The sequence below is a fragment of the Cuculus canorus genome, chromosome 10, assembly GCF_017976375.1.
Source record: "Cuculus canorus isolate bCucCan1 chromosome 10, bCucCan1.pri, whole genome shotgun sequence".
Taxonomy (NCBI): domain Eukaryota; kingdom Metazoa; phylum Chordata; class Aves; order Cuculiformes; family Cuculidae; genus Cuculus; species Cuculus canorus.
In genome coordinates, this window is record NC_071410.1 from 2,679,512 (window position 1) to 2,706,066 (window position 26,555).

General features: G+C 37.2%; 1 protein-coding gene across 1 annotated transcript in view; it reads left to right on the forward strand.

Annotated features, from left to right (window-relative positions):
• Nucleotides 1–26,555, forward strand: part of LOC104054314 (connector enhancer of kinase suppressor of ras 2) — a 183,636-nt gene that overhangs the window by 122,896 nt on the left and 34,185 nt on the right. Inside the window, exons 10-15 of the mRNA XM_054075876.1 lie at nucleotides 3,263–3,396; nucleotides 3,992–4,197; nucleotides 7,327–7,412; nucleotides 8,806–9,060; nucleotides 17,580–17,614; nucleotides 25,206–25,254. Of these exons, the coding sequence (XP_053931851.1) occupies nucleotides 3,263–3,396; nucleotides 3,992–4,197; nucleotides 7,327–7,412; nucleotides 8,806–9,060; nucleotides 17,580–17,614; nucleotides 25,206–25,254 (765 nt within the window). The remainder of the gene's footprint in view (nucleotides 1–3,262; nucleotides 3,397–3,991; nucleotides 4,198–7,326; nucleotides 7,413–8,805; nucleotides 9,061–17,579; nucleotides 17,615–25,205; nucleotides 25,255–26,555) is intronic.

Sequence of the window (26,555 nt, forward strand, 5' to 3'; positions counted from 1 at the left end):
TTGTCATTAATTACTTGGAACTAGCATGATTAAATTTCACTATGATATTAAAGCTTGTGTTTCCTGGACAGCTGACATAACAGCTTGATGCTGCTGGAAAGCAGTGATCTCACTTCCCTCTCCCAGTTCTTGGCGGCAGAATGTCCTCGCCTTTGTTTGACTTCGGCATTTTTCAGACTCTCTAGAGTCTCAGGGGAGAAAGCAGAGACTCAGTACCTCACCTTTAGTCTTAATTCTCCCTCAAAAGGTAAAGGAACTCTCTGTCCAAGCCTTTTGTTGCTCTGCCACCAGGCTTTACAGGCTTCCTGCATCTTGGCCCGCTGGGTTTTGCAGGATGCCCTCACGTCATACATTTGTCATTTGCAACAGCTCATTTTAAATAGATACAAAATCTAACTATCCTCTGTATTTGCAAAACACACTCGGAGCCACAGCAATGTGTTTCTGAAATGGATGCGTTTTTGAAACAGCTTGAATTTTTCTGTTTGGCAAACATTTGTTTATTTCTGAGTGTTGAACTTGCCATTTCTCTTTCATTTTTTTATTCTAGTATTTCAGCATTGTTTAATCATTTTACTGGTAATTAGCTATTCTCATTAAAAAACTTTCAATAACATACAGTGGATATGTAAAGTGTCACTTTTCAGAAGTCTCTCTATAAACAAATACAGTATTCCTTGGGATTTTTTTTCCTGGTAGATAGGAGGGAAGCTGTATATCTTCCTCTGATATTGATACCCATTCTTATGGCATTCTCGTAAGTATAGCATAAAGAATTAAAATTGAGTGAAACTGAGATTGAATGAGTAGGAAATTACTAGATAACCTTGCCTAACAACTAGCTGTGGTTGGTTCAGGATCGACCAAAGGACGTATCATTTGGAGTTCAACACATAGCTGATATGTGTGGGTTTGTTCCTGACAACCCGAGGGACATGCTTACTGAATTTGCATACAGTGCTAAAGCAGACGGGCGTGCAAAGACGATGGATTCTTGGCTGGTAATTCAAGATAGTCTAGAGAACTAGGGAAAAAAGCTCAAGTAGTGCAATGAAATGAAAGAGGGGCAAGTGAGACTTACTTTGAATAATCGAGTTAAGTTTAAAAGAATGTAGCAGTTGAATAACGTTGCTATAACCCCAAATAATATGGGAGTTACAGTAAACAAAAAGCTGAACGTGTTGGTGGAAGGAACTCAAATACCTGACTGAGACACATAAATAGGAGTATAAAACACAAGATAAATTAAGTAATGATTGTGTTTTATTCAGTATTAGTGCAATCTCAGCTGGGAACTGAGTACACCTAGCATATACCGACTATACCTGGTCTAATCAGTTGGAGAAAAGGCAGAGCACACTGCAATTCGTTAGTGTTTTAGAAAACAAGCTCGATAAGGGAAGAATTAGGGGATTTTTTTTCTTATTTTCTAGTCAAAACAAGGGGAAACAGATAATATTCAGAATGTAAAAATAAACAAAAAGTTAAAGAAGAGCGAAAAGGAAAGTTTTCCTTTCTGGGATGAGTAGGACAAGAATTTAATTAAATTGAAGGAAAAAAGATTGCATTGCTACAAGGTTATATTCTCTAAAATCTATCAGGAATAGCAAGGCTATCACCCTCTTTGGAAGCAAATTGAACAGTCATGTTATCTCTCCTTGCCCTTTTTTCTATTGTCAACTTCATTGACTAATCTGTAACCTTGACGACTGCTGAATGTACAGCCATTGAAAAGAAATTATTCACAAGAGACTTGATCTGGGTAATTTCTTCTCTGACTGTGAAATGGAGTTTCTGCTTGTCTTTCTGTGATAGTGATAATTTATGTCTTGACCTGTGAGCAACTGTATCCAGTGCAGGTAAGTTGGAGGGTTACTAGAACACCTTAAATTTAGTCTCTTTCCTAATACTGCCACCCCAAAACTTCAGAAATAATGGTAGTATTCTAAAGGTAGTGGTTGATACTGTGTACATGGTGGTAGGTCCTAATTTCCAAAGATGTGAGAAAGTAAGCGGTGAGTTATTCTTGTCCTTGGCAGTCACTTCTTGTCTACTTATGTTGCTAATACGAAAGAAACCGAAACCATTTGATCAGAGGACAAAAGGCTTAACAGTGGGTACAGAAGAGTAGTATACTTTGGACCCCTGTGCAGAATGACATTCTCATGAAAAAACATCCTCTTTTAGTATTTAGGACCGCTTTTACTCTTTGAATCACATGGAAATAATTTCGATGCTTATCTCCAGAAAATAGAAAGCCTTGTAATTAGAAATAGGCTATAATTCGTCGTCATAGCTTTAATCCAATTTTTAAGTCACTGTGTTTTCCTTCCACCTCTATAAAGTTTTTTGTATCTATTTAAGCACAATTTCATATTTGAATGGGAACATGTCATATAAAAATAACTGAACAATGATACTAAACCAAAATATTATGTATTTCTTGAATATAAACACAGCCTACACGTTAGTTGAAAATATTGTTTGTATATATATTTTTGTATCATGCACGGAATATTTGGTTGTAGTCCTTACAGCCATTGATTTGAGCTTCCCCATGGCATTTGGGTAAAAAAAAAAAGATTGTCTTTAAGTTAATTTAAATTGTTTTTAAAGGGCAGAAATCCCCAGAGGCCCCTGGACTGTATTAATGCTTTTAATATTTATGATACTCACATTTATTGCTTGGGTTAATTCTGTTTTATTGCTAGTCACCAAAGAACATATATTTGTATCACCGTGATGCAATCATGGATTCAGTAAAAAAAACAAGAAACAATAGATTACTATGAATTCTGTTTTCTTAAAACATCCAGGCATTCTGTTCTTGTTAACAATAAATCTTCTACTGAAAACAGAATTCTGGTTATGAATAACTTCATTCAGTGCAAGTATTCTAGAATTCTGTAATTAATTCTTGTATTAACGGCATTTAATAGTGTATGTCCTTCCTTCCCTTATAATTGATTTTCTGCATTGGTTAAAAATCATATTTTGTTTCCGAGTCTCAGATTTTTCCCATGAGATGGCTTTTAAATTAATTTCACTGGTCTTTTATCAGTTTCTTTCATAACAAGACTTGAACTCTTTGGTAAAACTGTTTCATTAGACATTTTTTTGAAAGAAACTCAGTAATTCAAAAAGAGGACTGAGCCAAAAAATAGAGGTCAAGATTCCTAAAGTTATGTACGTTAACTTTGCCGTTACTTGTAGCACAGAAAACATTAATTTATTCTTTGTATGCTTTCTTTTGTTTTTACAGCCTGTAATTCCAACCAGTCCAACAAGCAGCTCTACAACACCAACAAGTACAATGGGCATATCCTCAAAAATGGACAGCTCTGCACTTCAAGATGTTTTCATCCTGTCTCCAATGTCAGGACTTTATGGCCCCAGGTATTTGCTTCCTAATGGATTTGAGGTTTTAAAAAATAAAATTTCATACGTCAGTTTCACCAGAAAAATAATAAAAAGAGAAACAAAAAATACCCACAATCGAACAAAAATATTTAGGGAAATTAAGAGCTAGAAATATATTAAGCAGCATGTCATTATTTTGCAACACTTTTTACTCTCACTCAGCAAGATACAAGTCGAGCAAAACCTGACTTTACTCATAAACAAAGAAAGCATTTAAAGTCATCTTTAGGGTTTTTTACTTTAACGTGGCCACTTCTGTCTTTTTCTAAAGCATGCATTTCTGCAAGGGAAACCCCTACCTACTCATGTTACGCCAATTCCTCGTGTTCCCTTTCCGATACTGGAAAACTCCTGAATAACTATGCCTATCTCACAGTTAAAATGGAACCTAATGATGATGTCATCAATTTATTTATTTTTTCCAATTGAATCACTTTCATAGAAGTTCTCTCGTATAGCATTTCAGTTACAGGGCTTTCTATTTCTGGTGTTCGGGAGAGACAGTTGTACACATTAGCTTTATCACAAAAAGGTTAATTTCTCCATCACCTTCTGGTTATACTGGTTTTAGGGATGAAATTGGAATAATGTCTTGTGATGACATCAGCAAATATGGAAAGTCTGGAATGAAAGGCTCTGAGTCTCCAAGCTATTTTCTGGAGCATGAAAGTGGGAAATACTACACCTTAATTGAAGGTGAAGGCCACCCTGTGGGCTCCGAATATGACAGAAGCAGAGCTACAGGAGTGCGAAGAAGAGAAAAAACACCCACTCATGGTAGGCTTCATTTCTTAAACATATTTAAACTGATCGAATTTACAAATTGTGCTATTAACACTGCAACACCCCCAAATATGTAATTCTTTCTCAGACCACACCCTATCGGCTCTGAATGCTAGACAACAGTTTATGTGAAAGAATAATTAGTACAATTACAAGTTAATATTCGTGATCAGGGGTGTGTCAGTTATTTGTCCATTTATTCTGCAGTGCATACTTAAAATTTTGAGATATACTTCAGTTGATATTATCTGGATAGCTAGCATCTTGATTTACTCCATTTCATTCACAAGCTCTTGGAGATTATTCTAGTTGCAATGTTCTGGACTGTTAAACTTCAATGGAGTGCCTGAAGAAAACTTATTTGTGGAATAAAAGTATCTATAATATGCAAGGCCCTCCAAAATGCAGTGCTGTATTAAATGGATATAACTATATGAGTGGTATCTTACAATGCATTTGCTAATACTATAAACTTTTTTTCAATGTCTTGGAATGGGAACTGCTTAAATATTCAAGATGCTATTGGAAAAATATTAACTCTGAGTTTGTATGGATACTTAAGGTGTATGTTAATCCATATAAGCATACAGGTTTTGCAAATATATTCGTGCTTGTATAGAAGGGTCCCTCCCCACCCTCACAGTAAAAAAATTCTTCCTAATATCTCGCCTAAATTTCCCCTCTTTCAGCTTAAAATCTTTCCCCCTCGTCCTATCCCTGCACTCACTGAGAAAGAGCCCCTTCTCAGCTTTCCCGTAGCCCCCTTTAAGGGCTGAAAGGCTGCTCGAAGATCTCCCTGGAGACTTCTCTTCTCTAGGCTGAAGGATACCACATCAAACTGCAGTAACGCTTCCCTGTAGCCGGTCAGTGATAACTCACTGCAGCTAGACTTTCTCAGCAAAGGACATCTGACTTCGAGTGGTCTATTTTTGTCACCCTAATAGCTCGAAAGCAATCTTATCTTATATTTATCAAGTAAATAGAACTTTTGTCCCGCCAGTGTATTTTGCTGACTACAGCTGGATTTGGGGTAAAAAATAGCAAAATATCAATTGTGCATCTATATACACTGCCTTTTCAGAACAGGGCAAGCTTCACAGGTCTTTGTTGTATGCAGGATATAGTACCTTGTACTGCCGTACACTTGATGCTTGAAAGAGCTGTAATACTGATGAGTAGGATTCTATCTTAAGTAATATTCAGTCTTTATCTCCCTAATAAGTGACATCATTTTATAATAAAATTAGAATGAAAGATAAATCTTAACTGTGATTAAAATTGGAGCCAGATGGATATATTTGGCTTGCTTTCATAAATTCATGCTACATGATGACTTAAAATGTTGGGCTCTGTGCCTGATCCCAGAAATACGCAAGACTTTCCTTGTGTTTATGACAGACAGTTCTGATTTTTGGTAACTTGGAAAATGTAGAAGGAATTTGATTTTGAAGTCTCAAGAATATGCCTTTGTTTCAAAAAGAATTATTAAACCAGAATTTTTTTTTAAACTTCAGATTAAATTAATCTGTCAATTAACAGACTTCCGAATCTTGCTCTACTGTAGCAGAACTTTTGTACTTTTTACTTAAAAATGTACATTTGAACCATCAAAGTGACGATATAGCTCTCAGTGGAAAGGCAGCGTTTGTGGTAGATCCAATAAACACGTACCTGATGCTGGAACCAGGCAGCCGGGGGCAAAGGAGGGAAAATAAAACTTCAAAAGTCCTTTAGGACTGAGCGAGCATTATCATCATTCTGAGGACTCACACAAACCACAGTTCAGAAGTTCCTGCCATGGACTTAATAGAATTAAAATGATTAGTAGAAAGCCGTTGGTATCGCAGCTGGTAGGTAGGAGGATACTCGGGCAGATGAGACCCTCAGTGTTCACAATATGTGCAAAATCCTGCAAAAACCTGTTAAGGCAGACAAGGAAACTACATGTTTCCCATACAATTAGTTATACATTAACTTTTATGGTGTGAGCATAAGTATAATATGGGAAAATCTCGATGCTCTAGCTATGTTACTCTTTCAGTTTTCAGAAAATCACATTAGGCAGGAGTTTACTTGCCTTGCGTACTTGTTTGTTCTTACCTCCTAATGTTTTAGTAGCCGAAAAGCTGTATTTTAGGAGAATGCAAAATAATACATGGAAAATACTCTAATTGACCTGAGGAAATTGATAAGTGAAACTTTTGTTCACGTTTAAATTCTGTAATTATTCTAGAAAGAGAACAGTAGCAAAGTACCTTCAAAAAAATCTACTCGAGCGCTAAAGAAACACAGCAAATGTAGTCAGCTGGCATAGGGAAAAAGGGTTCCTTGGCTTTGTGGGTCAGACAGAACTCGACCCATAATCTAGAGGGTGTGCTTCTGTGTTTTGTAATCATTATGCATCCTGGCAAAGCCAAGGTGCTAATGCTTCAGAGTCAGTTCTGTAGCATTCCTCATTTATGGTCCACTCTCAGTGCTCTGCAGGTACCATAGTAGGGAATGACTAACGCACATTAATATCTTGCAGCTGTGGCACCATAAAATCATATTAATTACAATCCTAATGTCTGAATCTTCTTTTTTTGCTATGGTTGTTACCGAACTGTGCTTCATGTTTTCTTTTTGAGGCATCTGAAATTAATATTCCTTGAAACTATGAGATCCTGTCATTACTCACCGTGTGATTTTTCCAGGTCTGATAGGTTTCACCATTTAACTGATAGATACGTAATGTTTTATCTGCGTTGAGAGTCTTTCTAGTTTTACTAAAGCATATTAGGCTGTTTAAAAACTGTTTCTCTCTTCACTCGAAAATATCTATTTAATGAGTGAGCAAGTTTTTACAGAAAGGAGTTTAAAAATAGATTTGTAACCTGCTTTACATTTACCAGTGATTTCACCAGTCCGTGGTCCTTCCCTTCAGAGTGGCATAATGAAGAGGAGAATCTGGCATACATGATGTTTAATAGATCCTGAATGCTACGGGTTTAATAATGTATAGGTGCTGATAAAAAGGATTGCTCTGAGGGGTCATGTCATGCCTGTAGTTTACAGACATTATTTACTCTACAGCCTCCTAATTTCTCTTAAAAACTATATTGTTTTATCTTGAATTGTTTTCAGGAGACCTGAGGCCTGTTTCTATGCCTACTGAGTACAGTTGGATAGGGGAGTCAAAAGAACAAAACATGTACAAGAGGGGAAGCAGAGGTGAGTATTTTCTTTTTCCTGCTGCTTTCCAGGATTTTTCCCTTTGTAACTTAAGAAGCACAAAGATACCATCCCAGGAACCAAGTCTGTGTTTCCTGTGTGCCACAGAGAATATTAAAAGACATGTTCTAGTATCCAAGTAGTTGTGTTTCTGTTTCTGAAAAATAAAATGTTTGTTTTAGTAGGAGGGAGTTACTCTGCCTAATTCTAGTATACAGGAAGATAAACATCAAGGGAAAAAGGCTTATAAGATTCAGATATGTTATGACAATCGGTTCTAAATCTGCTTGATTCAAGAAAACAATAAGTGATGTTATAGATGTAAGATAATGTCCTTGGACACATTTTGCTAGTATGAATTAATATTTGAAGCCACAATCAGCAGACAGCACTCCTAATCATCTCAGTTTCTTTGAACTTTGGTAGAAGCATGGTGATAGCAAAGTCCCTATTTTCCCTCTGCTAAAAAGCAATTGTATCATTCAAAACACTATTCTTTAGATATGCAAAAATGTTTATTGTCGTGCCAATTGTAAAAGATTCTTAAATAACTACTATTATTCCAGACTCTTTTAGGCACGGTCTGAGCAGCTGAGAGGAGTTCGATTTGACTGCTTGTAATGTGACAAAATTGAATTATACTCTTGAAAATTGGTACAGGCTTTTAAAATACCCTTTTCAGTAACCTTCCATTCCAAGAGAAAATAAATTTCATTTAAGGCACAAGCCTTTTTTATTCCAAATATGATGATTTATGTTTGGTTTGTATTTCACAGTTACGGATTCCTTTGCTCAGTCCTATTGCCTGGCCAGTTCCCATTTTGAAACTGTGCCCGAGTGTACTGCACATCCCCTTAAAACCATTATGCCAGTTTGTCAGGTTCCTTGAAATTACAATCCTCCTCTCTGGAGCGGTCCCAGTGGTGCTCCCTGCTTGATACAATTTGCAAAGATTTCACCTCAAATGGCAGAGATTGTCAGTGAATGTGGTACCCGACCCAGTTCAAGCCCTCACGATTCACTTGGCATTCATGTCATTCTTTTCTGTTTAACAGCACCAAGTGAGGCTCTTTGACATTTCACTGAAACCATTTGTCTGTATTTATATCTTCGTTGTTACACAAGCCATATGATGCGGAGTAGCTTCGAGCTACCTGTCACACAGGGACCTGGGTGTGCGCCACCAGCTATTCTGGACTGAGGTTTTGTGTCAGCTACTTAGTTTGCTCTTGATTCGAACCTTGGTACAAATAAGTTGGTTTGCAGAGGAAAGAGCCTCAGATGAAGTAGGGAATTAACCAAGCTGACAATAGAGATGCAGCCCAAATGGTTCTCCCTTTGTTTCCTCTTACTAATGTTTCTTTTTTTCTTTTTTTCCCCCCTCTAACAACTGACTCTGAGAATTCACTCCTGCGGTATCTGAGTGATGACAAGATACTGGTTATCCAAGAAGAGCCGTTGACACAAAAAGACAACAAAAGGGACACAGGTCGTAGGTCAAGAAAAAAGGGTAAAAACTCAAGCAGTCCAAACTACCCTATCAATCCATCTGTATTGACATCTACTATTAATGTTAGGCTTGAACCTGGACAACAGGATGTCCTGAATTTCTCGCTAGCAGAAAACAATACAGTTCCACTTTATCACGTAAGTACGCAACAAAGAACCTTATTGCATAAAGTACATGGAAAAAAAACACTAAAATGTTTTCCTTACAGGTATAAAGGAATATTCATCTACCTTGTTTACTTTATTTCCACTTCAATCACCATGTCTTGTAAAAACAAATAGTCATAGTGGAGTTACTCTTTATTTAAATTGCAGTACCATGCCCACACTCCAGTTTGGTGAATTTGTTCATATTAGTAATACGGGAAATATTTGGGGCCAAAAACTGTGGAGAGGGTATAATTCACTGGACAAATGACCAGCCAGCTTTTGTAGTAGATTCCCTTCACTGTGAATGAGAGCAGAATTTCACTGTACTGATTTGAATGTCCCAAAATAATCAAAAGCCTTCCAGAGCTCAGCGCTCGCTGCTCGTGCTTTGTATGTGGATACTGCCTTTTACAGAGGCATTTTTAATTTGTGCTTGTGGTGGTCCTACCATTTGGAAGCAGAGTGCTCCGTTCTCGTGACACTGAGTAGTAGCTTCAAAGTATTTTGTGTTCAAATCTTAATGTCTTCAGGTCAGTTTTTTACTGAAAAATGAAACCAAACTTATTTCCTCCCCACATTTGGTATGGCAGCTTTTCAAGATATATTTATTTTCTAATCATGGTTAATTTCCTCCTAGAAAGACGTAAGTGAAAAAGCAGGACGTGGAGCAAGTCTCTTGCAGACTTTTTTGTATTTGGGGCTTCTACTCGGTGTTTCTATCAGAGAAGAATCTTGAGAGATGACTGTTTGCATCAAGCCTGAGAGCTAAGTAAGGTTTACCTAAGGGGATACAGTTGAAATAGAGCCAGCGATTCATCTCTGCTGCTACAAGCTGTCAGCATTTGGTAGTCTGAAGATGAGATACTTCCCTTCTGCCTTCAGAAAACTTAGGTTTCTCTTTCCTACACCACGTGAAGTTAGTCTTTTTCCTCAACTTCAGAGAAAGAAGAGTGGTTTATAAATCAAGTGATGTGGTTGTTTAGTGTGTTTTAAAAGAAACACAACTTTTTGAAACAGACACGATAAATTAGTAATAAGATATTGTATGGTAACACAATAAATATGAAAAGAGAACCTAATGATGTAGTATGCCAACTGTAAAGGGTCTGTAGGAAATGCAGGAAACTGGGAAACGGTTGTGGCATGGGAGAAGCTAACATTACAGCTAACATGCAGTGCTTTCTCTACCCAAAAAGTCCGTGCAGTACCTGTTGCATAAACTCCATTATTATAATGTGCAGTAATTGCAGAGGAGGACACATGGAAAACTACTATTCATGGACTGACCGTGTGGTATAAATTCTTTTATCACCATAAATTTTCTGAGCAGCATCAGAGACAGACCTTTGCAGTCCTTCAGGAGAGAGTCGTAAGAATCAGAATATCTCAGGCACTTAGTCAACTGCCTCATGAATATACATGAGGAACTGAGTCGACAAATATACAAGAGCTGCTGACACAGGTTTTGTGGGTTCTTGCCAGTAGAGAATCATTTGTATTAACAACATCTTTCCACTTTGAGTATTGAAAGAATTCTGAAAAGCGAAGCAAAAAAATTTGGCATATACATCCTGAAAAATAGTTACCCAGAATGAAAATTTTAAATATCAAAGAATACTTAACGGCATTTTGATATCAAAAAGGAAGAGAAAAATCAGATAGTTGTGTTCCAAGATGGAAATTTAGGTTTTAAGTAATCATCTCATTTCCTTAAGATCTAAAGATGTTACCTGGATATTCATAAGCATTTTAATATATTTATTTATTTGGAGAATGATATTTTATTCTATCGAGAATAAAACAGAACAAGACTAAGGTTGATCAAAAGAAGATACTCCTAAACTTTACCTAACCAGATTGCCATAAACCAGATTTTGCTTTTTGCTTTTTTGCATTAAAAACTGTTATAATCAAATCTCCATGAATTCCTCTACACTTAACACACACCCAGAACAACTTTAGAATGCAGGTCAAAATTTCAACCCGCTTTGGAAAATAGAGATGATAGTGCTAAGCAGAATCTTAATCATCTTTAGTAAAGGGAAGGTGAGTGTCTTCTAAGCAAACCACATCTTTTAAGCTGCCGTCATTTCCATGGCACAATGGAAGGAGAAATTGAGATACACGGTGTCACTTAGATAGTGTTTCATTTTCAAAGCACTTAAATGTATACCAAAAAAAATAAAAAAGGCCCTTACTTAGCAGTAGTTTGAATTACCAGACACAGACGGAGAAGTTTTACAAAACTGGTAATTGCAGAGATTCACCACTAGATTAAAGCTTTGGAAGGAATGTTGATTTGGAACCTAGAATTAAACAATTAGACTGATTTCATAAGTTGCTCTGAGGATGCAGAGTTACTATATAAAATGGATGGTTTAGGTAATGCCATATTGGCACTCTGCCCAGGTTACAAAATGATGCATAAAGCTGTGCTGCAGTACAATATCGCTGTCAAGAAACACTGCCCCTTTCAGGATATATTCATCACTCTAATTTAATTGATATGCAATTCTGTGATGCACGTCACAGAATCTGAGGAAAAGTAAATTCAAATTAACAAGGCTGTTATAATTAATTATTAATCAATAGTGTGTTTCTTAGAACATGACTTCCTATGTTTACTAATGCTTCGCTTCTAAAGTGACACTGTTTACCAGATTAAGCCTAAATAGCGAGGCCAATGTAAACATGACAAAAGTACATCCATTATAGCATTGCTGAAACGCGCTTTGGGAATAGACTCTGAACGTACAAGAATAGAGTTGAAATACAAATATTTCTTTATTTTGTATTACCAGAGCTCATTCTTAAGTCGATTAAATTATCACATAGGAGCCCTGCACAGTAGACCTGATGCATGGGAGAAGATTTTCCTTCTGCATTTTTCCCCTTAAAACAAAACACAAAAAGTGGATGGGAAGCAGCCTCTGCCTTTAAATTGAAGTGGAGGATTTGAAAGGACTCCAGCAAATTAAGTTTTCTGCTGCTCAGTCACCGTCTGCACCAGCTTCTGTCTAGAAGGAATATTTGGGTTCCTGTTCCAGACTCAGTCTGAAAAGCCAAATGGTGTTCAACGTTGTGGTTTTACTGCCTCGGATTTGCAGTAGTTTCTGAGGCTCTGAAATTTAATTTGCTGGTTACTACATGAAATTCTCAAATAAGATAATGATCTCTCATCTGGTTTTACTTGGCAATAAATGCTCCGGGACTATTATCTACAAAGTATTTGGATACCTTGTTTTGTAGTATCATATATTAAGAGATTGGATTACAAATTATTGAATCTTATTTTTTTTTCTGTGAATTAGAATTCAGTGTGTAGAAGAGACTTATTTGCAAGACAGATTCTTTCACTTCAATATTCCCTACATGGTAAAAATGAAATAATGGCAGCTTTAGGGTAGTCATTGAGAATGTTATGGCAGTAGTCACTTTTTATTTTAAAGATAATTTGAGGCATTATAGTGGTTTAGGGTTAGTCATTGTTTCACAGCGCTTGCTCTTTATGTTCTTCCTGCTGATCACAGGAAGCTGGTGATGCGTGCCTTTTAGCATAAAATGATGTAAATGCTATTTAACTATTCTTGGAGCTGCAGAAGGCAGCTTGAAAAATGACATAAAGTTTAATGGGACATGCTGAGAACTAAAATGTGTGCAAAAACAATGTAGATCTGGGTTTTTTTCTGTAAGGCGGGCCTGCTGGGATGTGCCAGATGTTCCAGACACTTTTTTTGGCTGATAGGCAGTCTGAGTGCTGCTATGAAAAGTACAATAATTAAGATAGTCCAGGACAATCATATGCATTCAGCTCCATATGACTGAAGGAGCAGTCTTTTATTGCCAGTTTTGTTGGAAAAGTGCTCATATTTTATTTCTTCCTTCCTGGTTTTGCAGGAAGAAACAAAACTCTGCAAACTTTCAAGGATGAGAGTGATTTTCTTGTTTCCTTTCTGAATTGCTGAAGAAATTCTCTCTTTGCTTTTTATTTAAGTATCTCTAATGTGGTAAACACGCCTTGCAGGTACGTTGAGAAATCATCGTGAGGATAGTTCTGTGGAATCCAGCTGCTCAGAGAAGCTAATATACATCTTTCTAGCCCCAAAGTGATTCTGTCCAGTTGTATCGATTGTAAGAGAGGATTATTTTGCATTTGTGCTGTACCACAACTGTGTACTTGAAAGCTTGAGCTGACAAGGATCTAACTAGCACTGTTAGAGGGATCCTTCGGTAGCAATGGCCAATAATATATTTCTTCTCAGTTCTGTTCAGATACAATTCTCTAAACTACACTCTTCATTAATCTATAAACAGTTCAAAAGGGAAAAGGCATTCATTTTACAGTACAAGGGAAAACAAAGGAAAATAATATGCTGAAAAGTTTTGCCTATGGGTTCTACATGAGTTAAGAGAGCAGAAGTAATGCCTGTAGGAAATTCAATGTCTGAGTGTAGAAGAACAGAGGAACAGTATTTATAATAAAGGTAAAAATCTTTTTTGCATCTGAATAAAAGACATATTTAGATGGAATGTAAATATTGCATTCGGCCATTGAGATTAGTAACTCTACTTATCAAACTATTCTAGTCTCATTACCAGATATTCCAGTCTCTTCCACCAGTAAACAACAACTAAACAATGAATTTTAAATATTTTCACACTCTGTGGCTCAAGATTCTCCTGTTTTCTGTTACTTATGTGATTTCTTTACTTCTTAGGACAAAATATTTATTTTCATTATGAAAACCCGATTCAAGAAAACAATTTTTTTATTATCAGCTATTTATAAAAATTCTGGGTAAGTAGAAATTTGTACAGGATCTGCTTTTGGAGAGGATCATCACATCTGCTTGTTAGACTGTACAGGCCTTATTCTCCTATCGTTTCTACTTGTGTAATTCAGACGTAGAGGCACTGAAGCCCCCAGAGCTCCATAAATGTGAAGCCGCCTCTAAAGCAGACGGATAGGTGCCGGTGACCTGAATTTCACAGAATTCGTGCTTTATCATCTGTGACAGCGTGACAAGCCTTTGCCTTCCGAGCCTCCCACATGTCTGCTAGTAATGAAAGTGGCCTTTTAGTAAGATGAAGTGAAGTTTTGATTTGGGAACCAGGATAGGGCAGTTTGTGTTCCGAATACCAGGAACATAGTGTTGTTGAGAAGCAGCTGTTCAATAAACCATATATAAGGTTGCTGAAATTGCAGATAGGAGTGGACCACATGTAAGATATTATCAGTGTTGTATCTGTGCATGTAATTACTATTACATGAGGAAATTAATTATAACTCTATGAACGGGTATAGAAATGCCAGTGGGGGTGGGGAGGGTGTGTCCATACATGTTATCCTACATCCTTTTATAAGATTGGAATTTCAAGCTATCAGCTAGATTGTACTTCAGTGCTAGCTTCTCTGGAGATAAAAACACAGTCAAATGAGTCAGGAGCAGAGCTTCTTTCCTATTAAATTAAAGTTCCTAAATATGTTTTCTATTGCCAGCATTGTAATTATATTTAAAGCAAATACCTGTCAAGTACTCTTATCAACTATTTTGTCTCTCCCTATATTTATGCAGATATTCTTCTTTGCACTTCTCTGAATTGTAATGAACTAATAATCGGTTGGAATTCACATAATCTATGAGTAGTTAAAAGGTTGAGCCACTTTTTTCCTCTTTCCCAATAATATAGACTCTACGGCACACTGTTCTGTAGTTAATTAAATTAGATTATTCAATATCTTTGAAAATTAGTGCTCACTCAAGCGGAAAAATTAATGTTGTTGAGAGAAAGACCTCTAGAAAAACATTTCACTCTAGTAGACTTTCTCTGTCTAATATATGCAAGTTGACAGTATCCAAACAATCATTTACATTTGTACTACTGATCTGATCAAAAGGAATCTCTGAAACAGGATCCAAGGTGATCACCTATGATATGAGTGTCCTTTATACATTTTTTGGAAGGAAATAAGTGCCGGGGCTAGTTCTGTAGTGGTGGTGAAAACCTGTTTTCAGGCATGATCAGATTGGTTCATATTTAATAGTGCATTGGCAGCAGCAGAACTCTGACATTTATTATGCAAGATTTCACTGAGGCTCTTCAAACAGATATTTTGCTGCAGACATATGCTGTTATCTCTTACAGTCTGCTTCAAGAAAACACGAATATTTCTAGATGGGGTATTTCCATTTTTGTAGGTTCTTTAGACTATGTTTCAATGTACTCTAAGGAAGATGAAGTTGTTTATAGCATTCAGGAAAGCCGGTTATAATTTTGTGTACTCAGTTACTCAATGGGCTACTCCAAACTTTGCTTGGATTCAACGCTATATGTAGGAAAACTTGCTTTTAAGAGCACCATTTCAGTATTTTTCATCAGCTAAGTTATCTTACGTGAACAATAACCACCTTTGATACTCACATTTGCTAAAATATTTTAGCTGTATCGATTACCAGAACAAGTAAAAGGCTAATATTTAATATAGCAACAAGAGAAGATGAAAAGTCGCTCATAAAATTTGTAGCATTCTTCCTACTATGGAAAGTAAGAGAGAGAAAAGCCTGCACAAGTGAAAATGTTTAAGTCCTTTATGTCATTTATGTCATTTATATAGTTCTGTAGACAGTTTTGCCCTGGCATATTCTCTGGCTTGAGTTGGGTGAACAGTGGCAATGTGGTTTTTATTCAAAACGTGAACATCTGTCAGAATGTGTGAGCTGCAAAACCAAGAGAAGCACTCACTGTTCCTTAATTCTCAGCACTGTGATCATTCCAGTGATCGCTACGAAAAGCCATGTACCGATTTAGTGATCCGCTTTTGACTTTATATAGGCTGTTAGTACCTTCACATGCTTGATAGTTTGGAAATAAATCTTGGCTGTTAATAACCCTGCTGTATGTTCACCGTGTTCCTGTGTTGACCTGATTTTGGTTTGGATATGAGGAATGCTTTGGATACTGGGAACACTTAGGAGAAAAGCAGAAAAGGTGTCGCTGTTGAGACACGACACGGTGATGTGGAAGCAAGTTTCTTTATTGAAGTTACATGGCTGGCCAGCCCATGCTTGATCTTACTCGCGCCTCTTATACCCTTGATTAACACACGCGTCTCCGCATGATTGGATTAGCTTATACATAAACAATCTGTGAATGGATGGTACTACTTTCACGCATGGTCCAATATTGTCTGCCCACTTCCCGTCCCATGATCTCCTTCCGGGTGCATTAATCAGCGGGCTGAGGACCCCACAAAAAGGTAGCAGTAGATCTACATGGTCCTGCTGCAGGGAAAAAGTCTTTCTGCTCTGAGGTTGGATACCCAGCCCTTGTGCGCTCCATACAAGCAAGTGATGAACCCCTGAGGTACTTTAATATTACTGTGGTATCATCAATCCCCTGCAAATTTATTAGTTATTAGGAGGATAACTTGATCACTTAAGGACATTTTTCCTGCCTCAAGTGGCAAATCATCTATCTGCAGTAGAAATGGTGTAGTACAAGTTGATAAAAGATTCTGTATCTGGATACACCAGGGGGTACGAGAAGGAGGGAGGCAGCCAAACGCCTTCGTGTCCCCTGAATGTTTTAAGGGTTTCTTAGGCATAGAAGCTGGTAGAACATACCTGCGGTGTAGCCCCTGTGGCTGAACGGAGCCCGCGGGCTTCCTGTCTTACATATGCAACACGCATTTTGGGTTTGTAACTGTTCTCTGAAGTCATGTGTGATCAGTCAGGGTGCCTAAAGCAGTGATATTAAAAGACAAATGTTTTCTTTCCAAAACATAATGCTTCCTGTTTGGTTATTCAGAAAGCATACAGTCAAAGTTTTTTTCAAATGCAGATTTCAGCATTTCTAAACAAATACGCGTCATGTTTGAAACATACATTTTTGTAATCTGAAGACGAAAATCTGGGGTCTGGCTGTGGGAAAACCTCTCTGTCATAGAGCTTGGTTTGAAGTAACAAAAACAATCCAAAGTTTTATTTTTAGTCCTGAATTACTTACTACTAAATGATATGTTCATTTCTAAACCTCAGAGGAAGAGCCAGTGCTGTAAGTGAAGTTATGTAAAGCTGTATAAGAAAGGTATTAAAGAAAGTTTGGATGACAGGTTCATAATTGTTCTTTAAATACTCTACAGTTCATTCTTCCAAAACTCTATACTGTATTATTTTCCCTTTACACTTAAACTGTGTCAAATATTAATATTTTTGCAGAAATAGACGTCTGAACATTTTTTTCCTCCCTTCTTATTTTAAAGAACTTTGATCACAATTTTACAGCAGCTGAAAGTATTTAGTAAGTGTAGACACATGTTCTTTTAATCATGATCTTCATTTAGATAGAAATTGAAATATATTTTCCATTTCCTTTTCCTTAGAGGTACAGCGAGACTGCTGTGGTTTACTTCAGTGACTTCTTTCGCTATCAACACTGCTATGTTGAGTGCACTAAGGAAGTATAGTCTTTAGTCGGGCTTAATACTATTTGTTTTTCTTCCACAGAGAGCAGGGGATACAGTCAGTGGAGATACTGAAAGGTAAATACTTTTATTATTCTGTATTTGAATATATATAATATAGATATTAATTATATATATATAATATAGATATTAAATATGTATATAATATGATATTAATTGTATAGATATAAAATTGTATGTACTTGTTTACTTCTAGAAATTTAGTCGTAATATTTGAGGAATAAATATTCAGGGCTTAGTGAGAAATTCACAAAATTATTTAGTAAATATCATAACGTTCATTTGCTAACTACCTCAAATATAAATATAGATTACAAAGGTTGAAAAGATATTTCAGATGTAACTTTATTAAAGATTACCAGACAGGAAAAATACACTACTACAAAGTAGTAGATCTTTTTTATTTCCATTTTTTTTTATAATCTTTTGAAATTTGGTATCTCAGAATCACTCCGAGGATGAAAAGCATACTGCATGCCTAGCATGATTTTTTTAAATAACAGGCAGAAGCTTTTTTCAACTAACATCTACATCCTGGTACAGTCTGTGCCAAAATTACTGTTTGCTAAGGCTCACATTTGAAAAATACTAAGAATGGAGACTTACATTTGTCCCTTACTTTTGAAACAAATCAACTAATTCTAGGAAATAAAATTGCGATGCTGTCTTTCTTTCCATTGCGGTTTATCTGAAGTAGGGTCATATTCTGGTTGCATAAAATAAGTCATATTAAAAAAGTAAGTCTGAAATAACAGATACTTGGGTGTCATAGAACATCATAATTAAGCTCAACTGGAATCTGTTCACACAGATGATTATTCCTTTTTACATCTTTTCATCCTGTATACGAAAACTATCCTGTATTCAAACCCATTTAAGAATCTAAACCACGCACTGAATAGAAAATAAATTACATTTAAATTGCTTTCATCAGTCTAAAGGATTTACAATTGACAATGATTGTCTTCAGTGATATAAATACCATTGTTATGGCTAAAAGTGTGAGACACAGCGATATTAGTTGTTGATCACCAAACACAATCACTTCATACCTGATTTTTTTAGGGTTGTTGACATCTTTGCTCTGTCCCTCTGCATTAAGCATCGTATTTCATTTCAAAGGCAGTTGTAATGATAAGAACCTACTGATGTTTCCCCAGTTGTAGGGTGCTGTGCAGGATTAAAATGGCATTCAACTAAGTCGAGTACCACTGTTATCACAAGCGATAGTGAGGCAGAGATAGAGTTTGAGGGACTCTTTGTAGGGTAAAATTCTACTTCATCCTATAAAAGACAGTCTTGTCTCTGCATTGTGACCATTGTAGGTGTCCATTACCTCATCATCCATTACCTCAGCAAAATGCAGGTTTTTGTTTTTCCAGTAAAATCAGAATTAGTCCTGCTTAGTGCTTCATTCCGACTCAGGGCCAAAACAGCACCCATCGTGTATAAGGCGGAGGTTGCATGGGGGGCAGAGTGTTGTTCTCAGTCTCTTTTTAAGTAACAGCTAATTTCACCTGTTGCCTTTGCCTCTGACATTGGAGTTTTCAGAACTTACTGTTTTGTATAAATCTCATGTATGTGATGTTTTCACTTAACCTCCCAGCTCCTTCGTGCCAGGTGCTATTGTCCTGTTCTTCCCTCACATTTGTTTCTCCTTATTCTTTGTCACTCCCTTTCCTCACCCTCCTTTGCTCCAGCATCGCTGCTCAGGTCCTCCCTACCTGACTTACCACCACAGAAAGCAATCACGGACCCCTCCTCCAAAAAGCTCCTACTCCTCACCCATTTTCTGTCTTCCTTCTCCACACCCATAGTTTCTTGCAGCCAAAAGGAAGAGTTGCAAAGGAATTTTGCTTTTTGTAGAGCAAAGCATGCCTAATTATTGTGAGGGGATTGCACATGCTCAGTTTGGCAGGGACGTTACCATCCAGATGGAACATCCTTGCTGCACAGGACACGCGTCTCTACTGGACATCTGCCCAGAGATATTTTCCAGGGACATATGACTTGATAAAATTTTGGCAAACCTTCATAGCAAAAGGCTATTCTTTTACATAATAGATTAAGTCCCCTTTTCCTGGTTGTTCTCCCACACATTTTAAGTTTCAGATCCAAAACGTGACTATCTTATATCTTTTCAATATGCTTTGAAAAATATTTTCAAAGACACAGAATTATATCTTCTTGCTCCTAATAACTATTTTTTAAGTAGTTTGAAAACTTTAAAATAAAATAAAAATATTTCAGTTTAATATCAGCAGAGATGGGAACTGGTAAAAGATTTTTATTGCACATAGAGAGGTTTTTGGGGAGCAGGAGACAAACGGTGTGGATAGGTCCACATATTTGGATGGAAGATCATTATCTTCATTAACTGTGCAGTTGCCAATGCAGATTCTGTGATATGATTGCATCCTTTTTGGGGAAAAAAAAAAAAAAGAAAATAAACTGGAAAGTCAGAAGGCAGATGCTTCTTGTGTGTAGTAGGAAGTACTACAGGCTGCAGGGAATCTATACTGAGAACACTAGCAGAGATGTGAGAAACTTGAAACTACAGAACCTTGCTATGAATATCTCACTTTTTAAACTCTTCAAATGAGTAGTGTGTAAAGCAAGTCTAGCAGATTTTTTTTTAGTCTTGAGCAGCATAAAAGCTGTGTATTTCTGCATTACAACTCCGGTTTCTTCTAAACTCTTTTGGCACATCCGCATCATATATTTGGCCTGAGACTACGCACAGGGCAGGACTTTGACATTCAGGCAGAGTACCCAATCCCCTCATTATAAGATATCACCATTCCCTCATTGAACTCTGCCCTTGTCTGACAAGGCAGAAAATCTGAGCTCTACTTTTAAACAGTCTCATGGCTGGAAAAGTAGGGCAGCCACGAGGAAGTTGGGACTCTTCACTTCAGAGCAGGTGTCATGATTTAGGAAATTACACTCTGCTGTTGGAGGCGAGATCACTAAATATGTGAGTGTTCTGATGTTTCAGGGACAAGCTAAATCAAATGCTTCCTGAAAAAAGCAGCCGGTTTGTTTTCCTTTTTACCAGAAGCTGTTTGCCCTCTTTATTTATTGTTTCACAGATGAGAAAGCAGTAATGGTCATCTAACATGTAGAGCCTGCCTCAGCCTGCGTGCAAACATCTGACCCTGTGCTTTGCAGTATTCTCTGTCATCTTTGATCTTCATTTTACTTTAGGAGAATTTATTTTCTAGTAGGAAACCTTGACATCTGTGGATCCTAGACACGAGTGCGTAACGGAGCCACGATGTCATTACGGAGTTGGAAGATCTCGCTCTTAGCTAACCACGCAGGCCTGCAAGAGGAAGAGAAGGCAGGAAAGAATTGTCTCTTTCATGCACTGCACAAGCACTGGCTCAATAAATGGGTTTATGACTATTCACACTTCATTTTCATGTGAAAATGCTGCTCGCATTCTTTCCCATAACACGTTTTATCTTTGAAAATCTTAAATGCTTACATGGCATCAGTGGCTTTCTTTGGAAATGATTTTTTTTTCTTGTTGTGGTGGTTTAATCCTGAAGGGGCACGAAGAGATAAAATCTTGGTACTGTTTTGTCAGCGTTGGTTGTAGAGGTACACCTGTATCGCAGTGACGGCAGAACCGTCCAGATGCGTCTGAGCTAGTTGGCTGTTTCTCCAAGTATCAACTAACAGCCTGTAGCACAGCTGAGCCAGTAGCTGAGCCAGCACACAGCTGAGAAGGGATTTCAAGTCTCACTGCAAAATACTCAATAATTAATTTGCAGTCAGAATTTACTTGTGACAGGAATATGTTACATAAGTGATTGAGTTCCTAATAACATAAACATAAACCATGAATTCAGGCAAGGTGGTTAAAAATGCATTCCCGTGACCAGGTAGATAAATCCAAACTGCTACGTATATGTTCTTGTGAACCAGCCAGAAGGAAATTTCACAAAAAGTAGAATGTTTTTCTGCACAAATGTTTTCTAGTACTGTGGAGTGCTAGAATTTTTTCATTGGTCAAGTGAATTGTAGTGGCCTTGGCTCTGAGCTGCAACCAAACTGCGCTTGAAGTAATTCAGGATGTGAGATGTGGAGGCTGAATAGAGCTTTGCACGCCCTTTTCATCTAGCAATCTGCATATCCCAAGTATTTGCCAAGTGAAAAAGAGCGGGGTGATGGGTGCCATCCTCTAGTTGTTTGTAGCTGCTGTGGATCAATGGAGCTGTTACTCAAGCTCTCTGTGTTTTTACTCACCACATTCTCCTAAGTGGCCAAGTGGCAGCAGAGGCTGAGAGTGTGTTTTCAAATTCATTGTTGTCTATAACATTTAGAGCAGCTTCAAAGTTATCTCTTGATCATCTATGCTGTCTGCCTGAGATCCTACATTTATGTAACCCCTTGAAACAGGAGCTTTCCTAGAGAGGACTAGCAAGAAAAGCTCTCAAAATAGTCTGTTCCCATACTGTGCGTCGCCTTAGACATTCCACATAGGTGGAATGCTCGGAGCATATTGTACCACGACAGGACATGAAATACGCCACCCAGAAATTTATATCCAGTTATTCCTGTTCCAGGAGTAAATTCTGGCAAAGAGTCTTCTCTTTTTACCTACTGGAAATTCTTAAAGGTTAAAAATTTATTCCAAATTGGAATAGTCAAAAGATAAGTTCTAACTGCTCCATTTGGTCAAATAAATGAATCAAAGAAATAATCAGTACATGAAATTATTCCTTAATCAATGGTAAATATATATTAGCAGTTTGCTATAACTAATTTTATAATTAGTTATAGACTAATAACTAGAATAATTTTATATTGCTTCCAGTTTATAATCCTACCTATTACTGCCAGAGCAGTAGCTTAAAAAATCAGAAATACAGTTTGTAACTATTCCAGACACCGACGATTACGTGAAAGATAAGTAACACTCAGAGCGGTTCTTCTTTCCAGATGGTGTTCATTCATTGGGTTTTGTTATCTGTATCGCATCAGTGGTGGAGGGGCCAAAATGACAGCAATCTAGTAAAATGTATCAGTTTATTCTGTTATAACTTTTCAGTGATTTATTTAATGATCCTGAAGGTAATAGAAAGAGAACTGTGATATTATACTTAAGAGCACTGATAATGTGTAAGGGCCATTTTATTTGTTCTTTCTGAGCACTGCTTATGTGATCAAGGGAATTTCAGTTTGTACACACGTGGTTTAAAATCAGACTTAATTGTCAGTAGGGATTCTATAGATTTTACAAGCTAACACACTACTCCCCAGAGTTTATAGAACAATTAAAGATGTTTTGTTATCTATCTATGGCAGAGAATGAAAACACGTCCCTCAAAAGGGAAAGAGGAAAGAGTGTTAACATGGAGGTGGTATCGCAGTTGCACTTGCTTAGTGATAGTTCTGTGGAGAAATAGCAAAGTCACTTCTGTTCGCTGTAAGAGGCACTTCTGTATGAACGGGAAATGCAGGATACTTGTCACAGTGATGCTCTTAAATGGATGTAAGGCTCTGATGGCGAAAGTGCAGAGAGGTGGGCAGCTAGGTGGGTGACAAGTCTCAGCATTCACTAGGAGCCTGTTACCACGTACATCTTTACATCCTGATTCTTACAGCTTTTATCAAACATGTTAAACAGGAATACATTACTTCTGCTATCGCCCATACTTCTCGGTTTTTCTACTCTCATTTGTTTTCTGGAGATTCATTATTGCTATTTTCTAATCGTGTAACACTGTTCCTCATTTGAAATCCTGATTACAAATCTTATCACTAGATTTGCACTTCACTTGTATATCCTTTAATATGTGAGTTGGAAGTTACCACACCTACTCACGTCCTTCAAATTCTCAGTGTTTTGCTTCTACCTAGGTCAAAGTAATTTCCATCTTTTTTTTTCCTTTCTCTCATTCTTGTTAACCTTTCTACATCTTCAGCTCCGTGTTCAGCATCATTTTTCTGACTGAATACTGCATCCACTACTGAGACCAGAGGCAAATTGTGTTTAACCTCAATCTGTGCTTGCTTCTTAGCACCTGTATTTCTCTAATTCTTCTTCCCTTTTTACATTTGCTCCAGTTTGCTCACAACGTATAATTTAGTCAAAATTCTGAAGAATAAATAGAGATAGGCAACCTTTTTCTCCATAGAAATTCTAGTATGCAACGCACAGCTAGGCAGAGTATATCCAAATTCAGGATAGATATGGCTAAATTTCCTTACATTTCTATCAAGCAGGAATGCCTTCGAAATCCATTTGAAGAAAATGGTATGCCAGAATAAGTGTTTTAAAATGAGCTTTATTACAGAAGTGCAATTCATTTAAAGTTTTGTGGTTATTTGCAGTTATTTTTATGTCATGTCATGCAGTGAATGTTTCTGCAGATGTGTTGAAATCATTGTTTGATTCATTTTTCGTTTTGATTTATTATTGCTTTTTTAAATTGGTATAAGTTACTGATTGGTTCTTTTTCTAGTTTCTGCATTTTGCTTCAGAAACAGGAGCATGCGTGGCCAGGAAAAGCAGCATTTAGTAGAAGATCAGCTGTTTTAACTGATTTGAGAAATACCAGTCTAGGCCATTATAACCGTATCACTGCACATGCCTTTCAACCTCTGCCAGTTCATTCTTTTCCCTTTCATTTCTGTAACAATTATTTTCCTAAACAGAAAAGTGAGGAATAACTCAACCAAATATGATATGGAATATCTGAACCAGAATAGACAATGTACTAGGGTTCCTCTGTGTCTAAATTAATTGGTTCTGTCACTTTCGCACAGACGATTTACTTGTCTAAAGCAAAGAAAAGGTGAGCATTCCTTCTTCTGTGGTCTGTAGACCTAAATTTTTGAGGAATAACTAGATTTGGGGAGTACTCATTAGGCATAAAATCTTCTAAAAACCAAACTTCTTCAGACTGCAAACTATTCCCAAATTAAAAATAAAATAAATAAACTCATTGTGTACACCTACTCCTGAGCTTTCATAAGGTGCCAATCTTGGAACAGCTTTCCCAATCCTGATTGCAGACAGCTTCTCTAAGTTCATTTTTGCTGGTAAGAGTCTGTGGTTAAGGTAAGGATGTACATTATTGTGTTTGCATGGAAGCAAATAAAACTTGACTAAGGACTTCTCAGATAAAACCACAGATGTATTATTCATCTTTTATATTGGCTGAGAGAAAGAATGGAAACATTGCAACTGACACTTTCCAGATGGGCCAAAGCCCTGATTACACAAACAGACCAGAAACCGGGGGGAGATGCCCGGCAGGATTGAATTGCAGTTATGGCATTCTCCTGGGCAGACAGAACTGGAGCATTAATGACAAAATCTGCCTTCCAGTGGTTTGGGCATCTGTCCATTCCTTTGCCAAATGTTGTAGAGTAACTTTTTTGTTTATCTGTTGTTTCTTTCAATCCTTGTAATCTCCAGACAGCTTCGAAGCTTTGCCTAATAACTTACAATTTTAATCTTACAATGGTTAAATTTCCAAGAGCCTCCTGTTTTAAGTGCTACGTTTTAAATTACTTTGAAACGTGATTACATCTGTAAGCATATGGTTGGAAAAGCATAGAGTGTTTGTGTATATGCACTAGTTATTGTTTTTCTATAGTTATTTGACACCTTCCTTCCTCTCTGTCCCAGATATGCAAGTTCTGCCATTGATCGTCAAGGAAGCACATCCATGAGGAAGGTAACGATTTATAAATGTACTTAAAAAAAACCCAAAAGTTGCCCAAGAGTTCAATCCACTGTCATGCATTAAAAGATATTTAAGATGTCACAAACCTCGAAATTTGTCTGAACATCTGAAAATAAAAAGCTAGGAGTCATTTCCATATTCAGAAAAGCAGTTCCTGCAGCCGCAGCAGGTCTGTGTGTACGCTGCACTTTTACTTAGAGTTAGCAGGAACCTTAGGATGCGTTTCAAGGTATGTGCTGTGTTTGGGAGGAGAATTAACAGAAAATGGCTAAGCTGGAAGGGACCTCTGGAGGGAAGTTTTCCTGGAGGAAAAGAAAATCTAACAACTTCTTAAATTAGTAGGAATGCTACAACAGGGAGAGACAGGATTAAGATTTTCAAAGATATTTGTAGTTCCAACTTTGAAGAAAATATAGAGAATATCCATAAATTCTTTATTGTTTAGTATTTTGACAAATATTTCATACAGAAGACAAACAGAAGAACTTTCATTTATAGAATGCCTGTTTCTTCATTCCAACTTAGCATTTTTTTCACTAAGTAGGTGCTAAATAATTTCTGAAAGCTGCCAGATGTTATTCTGCCTCCCAAACATTTACAAAGTGAGGCTACAGGCAATAGTGGAAGATGTATGACTGAATTTTCTGCCGTTTGAAAACCTGCAGTTGTGTTTATTGATGTACCGCCTCTATCTGCCAATCCCTACCTTGCCTTCTGCTTCCGCTGGAAAATGCTTGGACCTGTGGCTGCATGTTCAGGTCTCGTCCGTTTAGCTGCTTGTAGCACAGCTTCAATTCTGTCACACTTTTTTTCTTCCATGGAGCGCTTCTTGTTGGGTTGAGGCGGGAGGGCGTGCATTTTCTTTAACATTCTACTTTGTGTGGTGGTTTTGAGATGAGAAGTTAAGTGCCGGCAGCCACGGTATGTTCTCACATCATCTGTGTTTCCCGTAGCAACTCTGAGTCATTTTGAAGTTGCAAGTTCTGACTGTTTTCTTACAGTGTTTGCCGCAAAGTTAATTATATAGTAGTTCCTTTATCTCTCTGAATATGAAGCTTGAATTTAATGCTAATTAAGTCCCAATCCCCAAGGTATTGCAAACCTTTCACTTTCTCTAGTTTTCTTGCTTTGAATATGTTGTATGTGAGCATAAACAAAACACAGTACAGCTAATTAACTTGTATTTTTAGAGGGGCTAATATTTTCAGCTCTCCTTGATTCCTTGCGCTTGTACTTGCATTACTTTTGAAAGTTTTATACTGAATGATACACGACAGTTTCTAGTGAGTATC